Source organism: Molothrus aeneus, chromosome 32, assembly GCF_037042795.1.
Source record: "Molothrus aeneus isolate 106 chromosome 32, BPBGC_Maene_1.0, whole genome shotgun sequence".
Lineage (NCBI taxonomy): Eukaryota > Metazoa > Chordata > Aves > Passeriformes > Icteridae > Molothrus > Molothrus aeneus.
In genome coordinates this window covers 246,372-262,851 of record NC_089677.1, presented here as the reverse complement: position 1 = coordinate 262,851, position 16,480 = coordinate 246,372, and the positions used below count along the sequence as shown (strand labels likewise).

Sequence of the window (16,480 nt, the reverse complement as noted above, 5' to 3'; positions counted from 1 at the left end):
GTTGTTTGGGGAAATTGGCTGGGTTACTCCCAGTTTTTCTTTGCTGTCCCTCCGAGTTTCCATAGGACACTCATCACAGTAGGACCTTTCAGTCTTCTCTATCAGGGTTAAAGTCTCACTACTGCAGCCTTTAAAATGTGTGTTTCCCTCCTGTAGGTGGGGCTGCCGTTCCACCCACAGCTGTGCTGCAGATGTGGGCAGATGTGCTGGAGAGGCAGCCTCTGCTCAACTGCAATGGCCAGCAAGTAACCACCTCCTCTAGCAAACCAAGCAACGCAAAATGACCATAGCTTTAAAATATTTTGTTTTATTAAATGTTTCAAATAACATAAACATTATATTAACAATTTTACGGCTGAGGTTCACACAATTTGTGGTTTGACCATTTTATCTGATTTGAGAGCTCAAAAGGTTACACCTTAACATTAGAAACTCTGTAATTAAGATTTATAACAGGAAGTTGTCCCGTAGCTAACAAGAGGATAGAAATAGCAGATAGAACTGTAGAAACTCTGGACGGTGGGAGAGTACATATTTTACTATAAACTGGGGTCAGCCAAGATCATGTAAGGACAAGAAACCTTTTCTAAGTGGCTTCATACTCATCTGAAAAAACAATTCATAGCTGGCTTTTAAGCAATAGAGAAAAGTGGGATAGTACATCTTTAATTATTCCCCAAATACGCTTAATTTTCTGGATTTTAATTCTCCTTAAGTAACTCTGTACCACCTTCATACCAATATTTAGCATAATGTAATGGGGTGTTCACCACTTACCTTCTGGGGAATGTTATTTGCTCTCTGCTAGAATAAGGGGTCCAATTGTACTAAAGTTTTACTGAATGTTCATCCTTGCTTTCAGCGGTAGTCAATGCTGGAAGAACAACAGCATGCTTTCAACCATGAAGCTGTAGCTTATTTACAAACAAAAGGATGCCCCCCTCCCTCTTTTCACAGTTGTTTATTCATGATAATGACTTGATTAACAGCTACAGGTTAGGTTCCCTTTACACTGGAAACGAGGGTATATTTTAATCGCTTTGTGGTAAACTGAAGTGGAACAGGGCACTCCAAAAAAGCACAGCCTCGCACTTCTGGATGAGCTCCACTGCTTTTACCATGTTGTCTGGTGCTGGAAGATGCAGCTGTACGCACAGGCAGATGTACTCATGTTTCCTTAGAAAATGTAAAAGAATACATTTCTGCAGGAGGTGGGTAATGGGCCAACAACCTGTAATTTACCAGAGGGTCTGTTACCTCTCCCTCCCTACTGTGGAAAAATTGTTTCTTAACATAGAACAGAGGAGGGTGGAGGGGTATGAAATTTAATTTTTTTAGTAAAGGACATTCTGATGATAAACAGCTTTGGTTGTTGTTCAAAAGGCAGTTAAAACACAGATTAAGTGTTGGGATTTGTTGTGGTTTGTTTGTTTTGTTATCACCATTTAATTTAAAAAAAGATACTTGTTAACTGCAAGCTTCTGCCTGTTGCTGATGGTGAAATGATATTCAGTGTTTTCTTTCAGATATCTTCCCCACGGCTTGGGTTTCTTCAGAGCACAAACAAATCCACTGAGGAGCACAAAGTAAACCATTGAACATCAGCCACTGTTTGAGGTGAAAACAAGTTCTTATGCCCAGCTCCCCATGATGACAGTTACAACTGGCACTCAAGGGTCACTGCCGCACATCATCCCCTGCACTGAGGCTTTCTGAAATATGTCTGTGCGTCAGACAATCAGCTGGAAACATCTCAGGCCACAAAAAAATGGATTAAAGATTCAAGTTCCCCTTCATGTTACATGTGTGTTAAAACAAACAAACAGCTTGATCTGCTCCAGGAAAGGCCAGAGCTCTGGAGCCAGCTGCTGGCACTGCTGTGTGGGCTATGAAAGGTCTCCAGAAGAGCAGACACCATCTGCAACAGCTCTGTTTTTCCAATCCAAACAACTCCTGCTGTTTTTCTGGGGCTGAGTAGCTTTTCTGCAGCTGTTTCCTTCAGCAAAATGCTGAAGAGCCTTAAAATGTCACACCACCACTGTTCTGAATGCAGCACCTTTTTGTGTGTTCAGACAACCAGGTCTGGATATTCTCAGGGGAGCAAAAAATAAACCTCAGACTTGTGGGGACAATACAGCCAGTGCACACAACTGTGAATGCCTACAGGCATATTGTGAGGAATTCCTGGCATGAGTAGGGAAGGGGAAGAAAAGGTGGGGCACTTTACTCTCAGGAGAGCTGACGTTGTTGTAGCAGCTCTGCACCTTTGACTTTTCTGAGACCCAAGCTTTTGTCTATCATGTGCACAACCCAAGGTTTATGATCCCCTTCAGTGTTGCTTCTCTTTGTCCATAAGGCAGGCACTTAAAAAGACTTTCAGGATAAATGTTGAAATTATCTCCTGATGTTTGAGTGGAAGTTTGTTTCAAAGTGATCGACAGTTATGGTTTGCTTTTGTTTTAGCCTTTCCTATGAGGACTGCAAGCTGCCTGATGACCAGATGATGTAACTGAGGGAATGCACTCTTCCTGGAGGAATCTCTGCAGCAACCTGTCTCAGCCCCACTAGGGTAGCAAAGTACAGTGCCACAACCTTCCCCAAAACATTGCTGTGGCAGCGCTGGACAGGGAACGTTGGTCCCCAGCCCCCGAAGACACAGCTCCAGGTTTCCCAGGTGGTGACACCTTGCACAGCATGCCCTGAAGCTGGAAAACACACCCCCAACAACCAGTTTCACTACAGGAAGCACATTTCCAAGGCAAGAGCTTCAGAAATTTGCATCTTTGTAAACTGGGTGCTTGACCTATTTAAGCACAGATCAAAAGCAGTGTGTGACAAACACAGAGGTCTGTGGCAGGCAATGCCAGAGCCCTGCCATCCTGGACACCACATTTCTGGTCAAGTTCTGCTGCAGGCACCCTTTGGTAATTGCCTGGAATCAGACCTCTGGGGCACGGGGGCAAGATTAATTCCTTGAACCTCTAGAAAGATTTCTGAACCAGCCTGAAGTGCTCAGATATAAATGCACTGTCATAATTTGCTCCTACCTTCAGTACCAAAACCAAGTATAATTTCTGAGGAATTCCAGCTTTGTAAATTCTCTGCTCATCTCAGCTCACAAAAGAGCAACTGTGTTATTTTGTTGTGTTTTTTGTATAGCATTATTTTCAGACAGCTGGCATGACACAGATTAGAGAAACTGGGTGCTGCAGTGAAGACTGATCATCTTAAAAGTGCTTATTCAGTGTTATCTGAATAAATAATATTTTGGTGTAAGATTTGACTCTGAAAATCTGACAATGCAGTAAATTTGTTGCTGTTGTTGCACCCACTACTTTCAAGAAGGCTCTCTCTGCCCCCACAGGAATTTACAATTCACTATAAGAAACAAGGATCTCCAACAGCCATGAGCATTGGGAAGGTCCTTGGCTTCCTTTCTAAACTGCAATTGAATTCTAAAACTCTGAAAAATCAAATTCTGAAAATTCTAAACTGCAGGACAAAGTGCATTACCTTCACAGTTGCATGACTGTTCTTACAGAGAAGTCAAAGAATCACAGAGCTGCTTAGGTCAGAAAAGACCTTTAAGATCATTAAATCCAACATTTAACTATTCTCAAGAAAAACAAATTTCAGACTTTTTAATGCCTCCTGACAGGAACGGCAGCAGAACAGGCCCAATGGTGTTTCCTTCATGTGTGTCTTTACACTTTCTTTGCCACTGGAAATGATCAACTGCAAAGTGATTTAGCTGTAATGAAAGCCCAGTATCAGGCTGGTTTTGAGCTACAGGGAGAGAGATTTCCTGGAGGGGAAAAAAAGACCCATACTTCAAAAATAATGACAGGTTTCTGTATTCTTCTTCTGATTTTTATGAAGTCTTCTCTTCATTCTCAGGGTTAATACAGCATTTTTCAAGACCTCCAAAATGTCCCAAGCAAATGTGATAAATGCAAGACCAGGAATTTTTTAATAGACTGAAACCTTAACCACAGGGAGAAAAGAAGACCTCTTTGTAAGAAAGCAGCTTGTGAGTGAGCAGAGTTAACACAGGTGCATGAATTTTATGTGTGTCTTCAGGTATGGCTTGAAAGCATCAGTCCTCAGCAGCAATATAAGATCTGAAAACTGTTCTGTGTGTTCACTGGCCTCATGTGACTGATGTTTCCCCCTCCTAAGTCTTGAAAAAGTGAGAAGGTGTAATCTTGTTTTTTTAAGTAAGGTACCATTTCACTGAATGAAAATGAACAAATAGCTGCTTTAGGAAGATCTCTTACAGGTTCATTTCCTCAGCTGGGTCTTCTCTGGTGGCATCCTTGTCTTCCAAGGTCTAAATTTGCCTCTTTTGAGGAAGAAGATGGGATTAAGATAGCCTAAGGAGTAGTACATGGGAGGACAATGACTTTGGTTAATCCTTACTCTTGCATATCAGACTTTAGATGGGGGGGTCCCAGCTTGACCTGTTCCTAAAGCTTCAGTTATGGCTTTAAAAATTGGCCTGGTCCTATGGAAGAAAGACCATATATTAAAGCATTAGTTAAAATTAAAAAGGTAAGCATGTAACAGTGTACAATAAGTGCCAGCTGCTGTTGGAGGGAGTGGATTTTTCTGCTGCTTTCAGACCTCGATGCCCACAGTTGCTGATTAGAGGAGATGGAGGTCCTTCTGGAAGAGGCTGGCTGCTGATGGATGGCTTCAGTGCCTGAGGGTGCTGGATGCCCTGAAGTAGGACAGGAACTTGTAGCAGAGGCTCACCACAAAGTACCAGATGTTTCGAGCCATCTGCGACCTTGCGATGAAGATGCGCCAGATGATCACGAGGAGGGTGGTGTTGAATGCGTATCGGATGTTCCTCAGCCTGGGAAAGAGGCATCTTATCAAGAAACACACAAACAACAAGAAGCTCACCAGCCCCCTGCATTTCCTACAGGTTATGCAGGAATAAATCCTATTTACAAGTGGCCCTTGGGCTTTTTGCTATTCCTGTTTTAGTGGAGACGCTGTGCTGGAGTCCTTGGTCTTGCCAAGGACTGTGCTGAAGCTGGAGCACAGTGAATAGTTCATGGTGTAGGTGGAATAGCTGTACTGGAATTCACTCTTGTTCTTCTCTCATTTCAAACCAGAGCGAAGTCATATGGAGAGGTTTTTCTTTAGGACAGTCTGTGTCCAATACTTTCTACTTTGGTTTCATATATTTGTTATCTCTCACTTTGCAGTAATTGGGGCAGCCTAGAGAAACTCACAGGAGTTGACAAGCAAGGTTCTCTTATTTGGGTGAAACCCCATCTTTAGTGTTGTGAAATTATACAATGATCATAAATGGTCTTCACTGTTGCAATACTGCAGCACTGGGATATTTTATTTTTCGGGGGGAGTGGGTTAGTTTACAGCATCAATTTCAGTGGTATTACTGAATTTTTCAGATTGTAATGATCCTGTCTTCTTTCTGTCAAGCAAAAGTTTCTGCAGTTCTCTAATTCTCATTTTCCCAGTGCTTGACCAAGGGAAAAAAGACACCTAAAGACCTCAAAACTTGGTTCATTTTTCTAAGAGCCCTTTTAAGGTAAACTTTATCACTTTATCACACTGCATCACAGTCCACAGTCTAAGGCAGTCAGTAGTCCATTCCTGAGGTCCTTTTAATTTCCTCAAAATGATCCATGAATAATGAACTTGTTTAGGATTCCCCGCTATGGCCAACTATCCCCTTATTCTATGTTTGTAAATACTGACAAACTGCTGTGATACGAAATAAGTTATTCATCTCAATTTTAAATATAATAATAATAATAATAATAATAATAATAATAATAATAATAATAATAATAATAATAATAATAATAATTTTGCAATGTAGTTAGAATTATTTTCCCCAAAGTTAGCCAGGAGCTCCTCTCTTTGTCCCTGGGTGTGACTTACTTGCGTTAATAATAATAATAATAATAATAATAATAATAATAATAATAATAATTTTGCAATGTAGTCAGACTTATTTTCCCCAAAGTTATCCAGGAGCTCTTCCTCTTCTCTTTGTCCCTGGGTGTGACTTACTTGCGTAGATGTTGCTTTGCTGCTGGAATTCCAGCCATGTCCTCATTTAGCAAGTACTTCTTAGCACCTATGCAGTAGCTCTCAATGTACTCTGACCAGTGCAGCTGGCGAACATCAAAGTTGTATAACTGGGATTTAAAGACAAACAATGAAAGCTGAACACCAGAGTTCAAAACAAGTTCACTTGAAGCATCAATTCTTCATTGATTTCTGTTCCTGACAAGGCCCTCTCTCTGAAATTCTCAAAGCCACTGAGCTCCAAGAACTGACAGACTGTGTTTCACAGCTGCTGATTAATGTCCCACCCAGCTGGGAATCTGAGCAAAGCAAGCAGAAATGGAGTGCTAGCTGGTAAAAAATAAAGTCAGGTAGCAACTTGTACACACACACACACACACACACACACACACACACACACAGAATCATGGAAGAAAAATGGCATTCCACACAGGCAAACAGATTGAATGAAAATGAAATGAAATTAAAACCTCCATGTAGTTTTAACATGTCACTAAAATTATATGTAAATAAATTAACTGGACATTGAGTCAACAGGTGCCTCTGCATTGGTGTTACTCTCAGCTGTGCTGCATTCTCTTTTGGCAGCTAGATCAACAGAAATCCAAGAAATAGATCACTTTGGTGTTTGGCATAAACAAAATCTCATTGCAGCCAACTACCCCAGTTCATTTTGGGTGCTCATATTGGACAAATTGTTAGCAAATTCTCAGGCAGCTGTCTCTTAGAGCAAAGAGAGGCTTTGTAGAGAGGAAGAAGTTTTTATAGAATAGGTTGGGTTGCCAGTGACCTGAAGACATTCTCCTGTAATAAATGGAAAGCTCCTAAAATAAATAATTTCGGATTAAAAACAATTCCAATCATCCAGATATCATTTAAATGCTCCACAATACACCAAAAATAATTGCTGCAGATGAAAGAATTTGAGATTAGCAACCCATATTCAAGACACATTTACCTTTCTATCTTCTGTGTTAAGGTGACTCATTAACATATTCATATTATCTGAAGACCAGTTCCAGGACTGGGTGGAGAAATACTGCAGGAGTGTCATAGACTTGTGCAGCCGATTGATAATCTTCATCATTCTGAAACAAAGGGATCAGAGATGAGCAGGAAGTCTGACCTTATGTAGAAGCTGCTGGTTTGTGTTTCCACCAATCCAGGTGAATAAACATTCCAATTCCTCCTGAGCACTGCCCTGCTACTCACTAGGCTGAGAACTTGCCCAGCAAATCCCAACTGCTCCAGCTGAGCTCGAGCGTAGAGCTACCCAGCTTTTATTGCTGGCTCCAACGTGGGAGCCAGCAGCATTGCCACTGATGTCCACATCATTGCTCTGACCTAAGCAAGGGTTGGAAGCTGTGTCTACCTCATGTTCCACTGCTATGGAGGGAAGAGCCCATCTGAGCTGGTATGAAGTCTGCACCACAAAGGTACAGTGTTGCTGTTTTCAAGGTGGGTACTTTTCTTTCTGCCACAGGAATTTTCTTCTGCTCCCAAGCCTGAGTTGTGTATTGAAGCAAGGCTCTGATTTTTGGCATTAGCGCCAGTATTTGGTGACCGCATCTGCAATATGGACACTGAGCTCAGAAGTCATTTGCTCAACTTCAGTTTTCAGACAGAACCAAAGAATCACAGAGTAGTTTGGGTTGGAAGGGACCTTAAAGATCATCTCAGTTCCAACCCCTGCCATGGGCAGGGACACCTTCCACTATCCCAGGTTGCTCCAAGCCCCATCCAACCTGGCCTGGAACACTTCCAGTGATGGGGCAGCAACAGCTTCTCTGGGTAACCTGTGCCAGGGCCTCACCACCCTCACAGGGAAGAATTTCCTCCTATATAATCTAAATGTACTTTTTTTTCAGTTTGAAACCATTCCTCCCTATCCTATGATTACACTCCATGATAAGAGTCCTTCCTCTTCTTTCCCACCAGTCTGCTTAAAGTACTGAAAAACTGTTACCAGGTCTCCCATGTGCCTTTTCTTCTCCAGCCTCAACAGTCCTGGCTCTCCCAACCTGTCCTCATTGGAGAGGTGCTCCAGCCCTCTGACCATCTTTATGGCCGTCCTCTGGACCCCCTCCAACAGCTCCACGTCTCTGCTGTCTTGCTTCAGAGGCATAACTGCTTAAGGACTTGGGAAATGTAGGTTTAGGTCCTCTGTTGTGTCTTGGCCTTATCTTACTAATTTTTAATACAAAAGTGGATGACAGTAATGCTGTCCTACCCTGCAGGATTATTTTAGTTGTCCCAGTGGTCATGAGTAAAAAAGGCCACTGGCAGTTGTTTTAAAGTGTGATGTACAGGGCTTGGTCAATTCTGAGAGGACACCATGTCCTCTCACACTGGGTAAGGGCAGGAGAAAGCATTAAAAGGCTAATTTTTGTGGAAAAAAGAGCTGTTTTCATGCAAAATATTGAGCTGCCCAGGGGGTAACACAGCTGCTGTGACAAATAAAAGGTGGCAGTCTGTGGGAGAATGGTGCTAGGCTGGCCTCTCCCTTTGCGCATGTGACTGCCACCGTGATAAGCACTCAGCACAGCACAGCAAGACACAATGAGTCCAGTTTAGAGCAGAAGTGTGCAGCTCTCCCAAAGCAACTGGAAAGAGCACTATAAAACCTTAGACAAGCACTCCTTTGTAAAGTGGCTTTCATTTTAGAAGCAAAGCAGACCATCACATTAAAGGAACCTTCATTCTGAATAATTATGTGCACCTTGACTGAATACAGTTTAACTGAGCTGCTTTAAAATTATTTCAGAATAATCCTCTTGTGTAGGGCAAACATCATGGGGCCAAGCTTTGTGAATATTTTAATACATTTTAGGAACTTGGGAGGAAGAAATGCAGCTAGATTGGAAAGATCTAAAGCTGCCCCTCAAGCTGACTCCCCAAAATCTTTAAAGTGCTTAGGACTAATGGAAAATGACAGAAAAAAAAAAAAGGGTAAGAGAACCAACTCTTTAATATGTGGGAGGAAAGCTTCCCTGTGAGAGTGGAGTGGCCCTGGCAAAGGTTGCCCAGAGAAGCTGTGGCCGCCCCATCCCTGGAAGTGTTCAAGACCAGGCTGGATGGGGCTCTGGGCAATCTGGGATAGTGGAAGGTGTCCCTGTACATGGCAGGGGTGGAACTGGGTGATCTTAAAGCTTCCTTCCAACCCAAACCAGTCTGTGATTCTATGATCTGAAGAGGTGTGTGCGAAAACTGCATTTCATGTCAACTGTCTGAGCTCAGTTGATGTGACCACATTCAAAACATTGACTAATAATTTGTATGAAGGAAAGGTCTTCTGCAAAACATCAACTGAGTAGAAATATGGCAAAGGTTTCTTACAGGAAATCTCATTCTCCACTATGGAGGAACTGAGAGGAATAAATTGAGTATTAGCTCTCACTGTAGCCACAGTTCAGACATGCTTTTTGTCTTCTAATAAACTGCTTACAGCGATTATTTCTTTATTTACTCCCATACATAGCCTTGCATGAGGAGATCCTCAGGTGAGACAGGATTGCCCCAAGGGACTACTAAGGGTATAAAACCACATTATGCTCTACGTCATAGACAGATGTGCAGCACTCACAGGAAACCACTTAGGGCAGTTTTGTTTGATATCTGGAAATTTATGTGAAATGAGCTTACACCTAAAAAGGCTTCTTTTTTTTATTTCATGTGGTTTACTGCCCTTAGACCATAAAGGTCTGATATTCAGGTATCTAGGAAAAGAAGAAACTATGAGCTGCTACTGTGCTTCCTACCACATTGCAGCAATACCTGGATGAGCTGAAGTAGTGTATAAAAAGAAAAGGAGAACTATATTAAAAAAAAAGAAGACTTGGAAAACTCCCAACTTCATTGGGGAGCCATCTTTGCTGAGGCTGCAAATCTTAAAGTTCAGAAGATGATGCTGAGTTTTGTCTGACATTTAACTACAGCATTTTTTGCAGGCAGTGTCCACTGGTTAATTATGCCAGTCAGCTTCATGAAAAGAAATGTCAATTGCAATGGCAGTGCCAAGATCTTACTGCTGCCCCTTTCAACAAAGATTGGAGATTCCAGCCTAATTTTCAGTTTACCTCTATTTCTACGGTAATTCTTTCCGCTGGGATAAGTGTAAATCTTTTTACGGACCAATCTGCCTCCAAAGCAGAATGTCAGGGATAAATCAGAGCAGCTGACATCAACACAGCGCTGGCATCCTGTTCTCACACTGCACAACAAATCCTCCTATGTGGTGTCAGGGTAGTAAAGGAGGACAATGTCTGGAGTAGCGTCACTTACAAAGAGGATTCCTTCCACATGGGACATAGATATTGCTGTTTCTTCCAAGCCCTACCACTGCCAGGGCTCAAACACCACCCATAATGGTGAACTGCCCTCCTAAATACAATTAGAATTTAATCATACTCAGAAACAATTGCTTCCTAGATTTCAGACCAGTGCTGGAAACAGCTACTCAGGGATCTGATTTATGGGGGAAAAAAATGTATTAGCTGATATGTTCTAAACCTTGCCAGGCTCAAGTCCATATGCCAGATAGGGGTGATCCCATTGGAAAGCTGAAGTGGTAGAGATGTGGATATAGAGAAGACAAGACTACCAGCCCTTGTCTGCCTTGGGAACCTCTGAAGTCTGTAAAACTGAGTTCAAAAGATGTGCTGTTCTCCAGGTGGTGGGAAGGGTGCAAACCCTAGGCTGTGTTTAACTACAGCCATGCATTTCCTCATTTTCCTCAAGAGAAGGAGACAGGAAGAAACTCAAGGACTCCAGTTCTCATCACTGGTTCAAGCTCTGCTCTCCACTGGAGTGGCAGGTATACAGGAGGCTGAGGGCACCATTCCTTACCTGGGCTTTCTCCCTGTGAGTCTCATGTACAGGTCGTACAGGATGGCGGGTGCCTTGTGGCTGACAGTGATCCAGTACTGGTTAATCAAGTAGCTGGAGGTCATGTGAGCGTTGGGTGTTCGGAAGGCCTGCTCCAGGGGGTTCCTTTTGAATGTGGACATGACGTACTGCCCTGCAAGGGAACAGGCATTTTTCACTGGCAATCACTCACTTCCAGATGGGCTGGAAGCACAGTGCAGCACAGCCCAAGGTGCTGTGCTTTGCACCTCCAGCCCACAGCTCTCTGAATTGTGTCAACAGAGCTTGGACCAGGTTGTCCCTTCTGCCATGAAAATTGACAATTCCATCTATTGCGTATTTGAAACCCAATCCTGCTCCACACTTAACACTGGCAGACAAAAACCTCCTTGTCAAAGCACCTAAGCATAAAGGAGGAAAAGCAGGCAGCTTTAAGAGCTTCAAGAAGCTGCAGTTCTGCTTTCACCTGCAGCAGATGTAAAAGAAATTGTTAAGTGCTAACATTTCATTAGATCACTGAAAGCAAACTTTGATCTGCTACCCAAAAATAAAAATGACATTTCTAATTTTCAGTCAGATTTTCCAATGGGCTGATGTTTGAGTTAGTCTGTCGCTTATACAGGGTGATAGCTTTAAAAATACTTCATTATGTCCATTCAAAACCACATCTGACCCACAACATCAAATGTCTGCCTGTTTTCAAAAGACCTCTGGATGCTCTAAGGCAGCAAACTGTCTTGCATTCTTAACCCAAAAACAAATGATAGGGTGGGAATCTTCCCTTCCCTCTGCATGTTAAGGCACAAAATATGCTGGGTCTGATTCTGAGCTCTGGCAATGGCCCAGTGCCACAAACTGGTATCTGGATGTGCATATCTAGGACATTTGCATATTGCAGAGGCTTAATAGAACTGCAGTAACTGAGTGCAAGACTATCATCCTAGGGACTGATAAACAGATGGTGCTCTTACTCCTGAGCACCAGCAAGCTCCAGAAAGAAGAATATGTGGGCTTTCTTCACTTTCTAAAAAATTTATTTGAGAGTTAACGACATCAGTCTGTGCTCATATTAACAGTTTAGTCTCTTCGCGTATGTTACAAATAGAAAATCAGATGAGAATTTGCAAGTCACAAGAAACATCCAGATCATCCTCAGATAAGCAGATTCCAATTGTAACATTCAGATAGGACTCTCCAGTGTCTGTGCTCGGCTCATTACTGCACTTCAAGTAGTGACTTTTGCTGTACTTCTACTAAGAACCCCAAACTAGAAATCTGTCACCTCTAGGAGCTACTGCAAAGACTTAGTGGGTGGGGGGGTCCTTCCCTCCAACCTCAACAAAAAAACACAGCAGCAAATCCTACAACTCAAAGGCAGGTTCTGCAGGGGGAGAACTGGACACAGGTCTTACCCAGGTAGACTAACAAGAATAAACTGAATTTAATTTTTTGCCACACTGAACATCATCTCCAGACTGTTTTACGGTTTAGTTTTGAGGAGAAACTGCAAAATGTATTTCACCAAGTACAGACTAACCAGATTCACATTACAGCAAAGCAGAATATGCTTCATCAGATAAAAATTTAGTTGTTTGACCACATCTTTGTATAAGTAGGCAAAATACTGAGAAAGTAAGGAAAAAGAAAAACCTCAAGGCATAGCATTATTTGGAAAAGAAATAAATCAGTTAAGGCCCCTTTTAACACTAGGAGTTTTTATTTGTGTCTGAGGAACTTTAGAATGAACTGCCTTGCAATGGGTGTTTCCTCCCTCCCTCGCCCCCTCACTCCCTAGCAGCTCATCACTCAAAGTGTACTCAAAGCATCACCATCTCCGCCACTTCTGTTCCGAACCCTTGGTATCCTAAGCCTAATCCAGCCTCTCCCCTTGAAAAATCCCTACTACCTTGTGTACACCTGTCACTCCTACAGCAGGTCCTGGTGTCACCTGGCCTAACCAGATAGCCCAGACCCATACCTCTGCAAAACCCATGTTTGCTTTGCACTAAAATGCTCAGTCGCAGACCAGGTGACTCCCATTCCCTTCCCTGGTTTCTCAGCAGCTTCCAGACCCTCAGAACCCTCCATCCTGATGACCAGTCACACACCCTGACTCCTTGAACGGAATTATGTGTATTTCCTAAAAAGAAATTGGTAGGAGTCTGAATAAGGATTCAGACTGGATGCCTGCAGTCATAACATTGTGATGCAGTAAATCTTTCCCAAACTCATTTCTTCAGCCATGCAACATCTTTAAAGGCAAAATTTTGCACTTTAATACTCCATCCTAATTCTCTGCAGCATGGTGCTCTCTCACAGGAAAACTGTGGCTACAACATGGGGAAGAAAGAGCTTCATAGTGTCACCCAAGGAGAAAATTTTGCCTTCAGTTCCACCACACAGCTCAGCTGCTCATGGAAGCTGCCACTGCTGCACCCAGATGACTTCATGGCCAATTCCACAGTTACAAGCAGAGGAATAGAATAAAATCAATGACAATGCACTAAATACTTTGCTGTTTTCATCAGCAAATTTACACTGAAAAAGGGTTAACAAAAGCAAACCTCAGAAAGTGGTGCTATGGTGTCTTTTGCTGAAGTAGCAGCCTGTGAAGAGCTTTGCATTCACTCCTGTGAAAAAGCCACAAAAGATCTTGACTAACCACAACATTTCATCTCTCATTGAAAGAGGGAAAAAAAAAAAAAAAAAGCAACCAGGAGCTGGATATGATGTCCTCAGAACTCAGCCAATTACGGAAACCTCTTCCCTGCTAGGCCACGTGATCAAATAATGGTTAAGACATTTATTCTGTAAATGCAATTATGGTCTCATTCTCTGCTGACTTAGTTTGCCATGTAAATAAAGCAAGGGAAAAGCAAAACTAAGTATGAGAGATGGAATAGCCAGCCTCCTGTATTTAAAGCACAAAGATATAAATGCAGGGGTAACAGAAAGTAAACCAGGCCCAGTACATCTGTCCATGAATGTACTACCTGTACACAGTATTTCACAGTACACAGCTGAGACAAATTCTGTTGCTTAGCTTCAGCATGAGTTTTTCTCTTCAAGGGTATCAGGATGTGTCTCCCTTTCTTTCACCCCTGCCTTGGAAGTACATCCACTTGAAGAAAAGTCAGCCATCAAAATAATTTGATTTTTTTTCCCACAAAACTCATGATCAAAATACAAACTGTTCTTGAAGCCCACCAGTCATCTCAATGTTTTCCTCCTGAAGTGCACACCTCTTAATTCTGTTCAGAATTTTCTTATGGACAAGAAAGACCACTTCACTTCCATAGTATCACAGAATCCTAGAATGGTTTGGTCTGGAAGTACCCTTTATATCACAGGACCCTCACCCAAAATACAGTTTGAATGGCAGACTCCAAATGCCACCTAAACTATGGAAACCAATTCTTCAAAGTGTTAGGAACAGTATTGATGCTCTCCATTTAAATAAGACCTTACCCATTTCTCCCCAGAAGAAAGGGTTGATTCCCCCTGTTGTACAGTTGTACACCAACAGGTTTTTTGGTCTGGAAAACAGAAAGAAGTATTATTTTGAGATGTGAAGAAACTCTATTTTTTAGAGATGGGATTACAAAAACAATCAATTTCAAGTAAATTCCCAGTTTAATACCAAACAAAGCTTGCATTTTCTGATGTGGAACTAAACATGGATCACACTTGTTTTATTTCTTCCTTCAACATAAATCAAGAATTAATCAAACAGTTTTCTTGATCTAAGCATGCTTTGCCAAGGGTGTCAAGTGATGAAATAATTTTTCTTACTCTATACTTGAAAACTGCAGAGTTTTAATTTGGTGGCTATCTTAATAATGCTTTGAGGGGAAAGCTGGTGAGCTGCTCTGCAAGGTCCTTTTAGGATCCTTATTTAACTTACTGGATGTAGCTCTACTCTCAGCTCAGAGGGCTTACTCTGTCTTTCAAAGGAAAACACTTCTGCCTTTTATTTGCCTGGGTTTGATTTCTCAGAGTTGCATAAACCTCCAGAATAATTCATGTAGTTTATTCTCTGTAGTCCTACCTAATGATTAAAGGCCAGGCCAAAGGTTTACAGGAAAAGACCTTAAATCCTTAATATCATTTCTACATACTCTTCTCAACAATGCAAAGAAGGGAGATTTTTTTAGATCGTATAACGTATAAGCCTATAACATATTTCCATTGTGCAGTGTTTCCCAAGGAAAACAAATAGAGCTTTTTTTTACCAAGAGAACTCCAGAAGACACTTGAGAAGCAGCTCAATGAAAAGGAGACCCAAAAACCACTGCTGCAAAACTCTTGGCCTTCAGAATAGTGACTTCTAAGAGGCAAAAGAAACAGGCCTTACCCGTAGCTGTAGAGATTTCCTAACTCTAAACCCTACCTTTATTGCATCTCCTATGCTCTCAGTCCTTGCCCACCCACAGGGAGGAAACACCAACCAGAAAATCAATCAACCAGCCTCTTGCACTGATTTTTAATCAGTTCCCAGTTCCCTGTAAAGTGCTGGTGCAGGGAGCAAATGTTTCAGGTGTGTGGCCAAAAGGAATGCTACGAAGAGGGATGCCGTCCCACCTGTGCACGGCTGTGTACCACCCAGCTGCGAGAGTCAGGTTGATGGCAACGTCAACGGGAATCATATCTGCCACTGCTTCATTGTTGGCGATGACGGTCCGCAGGATCCCTTTGCCTGCCTGTGGGACAGGGAGACAGGGAAACAGTCACCCACTTCAGGCTGGGCTGAGATTTAACTGGCAGGACTCCAGCAGCATGCACTGGGCACAGGCCAGCACTGTAGCAAGGTTTTTCTGTTGCAGATTATTTGGTTTCTGTGACCACAAAGATGGATCTCCCATGGATCCTGCTCTCCTAGATTTCCAGAGGACGCCTAGAAACATGATGATGTCTGTGCTGTGTACAAGAAAAGCTGGGACTCTTAATTTAACTCAATATGAAAGAAAATACCCAAGGAGAGAAATCTATCTGAATTTGCGGCGGTAAAGTTGTACAGTGCATGCCTGAAAGTTACATTTTCTTAAATGACACAGGAAGACAGAGTTCTCAATATACCTCAGAGACTACAGTCATTTTGAAAATGACACCTGTAGGATTTTTGAAAAGTTGACTACCTTTCCTTTGGATGTATTCACACTCTCCTCTTTTCCAAAGCTGTCTGTTAAGCACAAAGATACAAAGGATGGCCCCTGCATTGAAGAGCACATGACCCACCAAAACTCAGTAAAGGAATCAGTGCAAATACAAAGCACTGACAACCAAAAAGAGGAAAGAGGCAAGAACAAAAAATTTTCACCTTCCTTCAGTAGGAAGTGCATTTTTCAGGGGATCAGGCTCCCCAAAATATGTACATTTAACCTGAATGCTTATCAGGGGGCTTCCATTATGACCAATGAGGCTTTGGAGGTTCCACAGGAGAGATATGGCAACAGCATGGCAGACTGGATCTCACAGGACAAGGCAAAATACAGAAAGGTGGGGGTGAAATGGGGCGACGGAACTTTACTTGGTGTGTCACAGATGAGGG

At 42.3% G+C, this 16,480-nt stretch overlaps 1 protein-coding gene across 2 annotated transcripts in view; it reads right to left on the bottom strand.

Annotated features, from left to right (window-relative positions):
• Nucleotides 1–287: 287 nt before the first annotated feature.
• The window catches only part of LOC136568456 (fatty acyl-CoA reductase 1-like), a 136,049-nt gene continuing 119,856 nt past the window's right edge, over nt 288–16,480 (bottom strand). For both annotated transcript variants that reach the window (XM_066568454.1, XM_066568455.1), the window contains exons 7-12: nt 15,514–15,632; nt 14,401–14,468; nt 10,915–11,086; nt 7,028–7,157; nt 6,052–6,179; nt 288–4,858 (exon numbers count right to left, since the gene is read on the bottom strand). In XM_066568454.1, the coding sequence (XP_066424551.1) occupies nt 4,696–4,858; nt 6,052–6,179; nt 7,028–7,157; nt 10,915–11,086; nt 14,401–14,468; nt 15,514–15,632 (780 nt within the window). In that variant the 3' untranslated portion in view covers nt 288–4,695. The remainder of the gene's footprint in view (nt 4,859–6,051; nt 6,180–7,027; nt 7,158–10,914; nt 11,087–14,400; nt 14,469–15,513; nt 15,633–16,480) is intronic.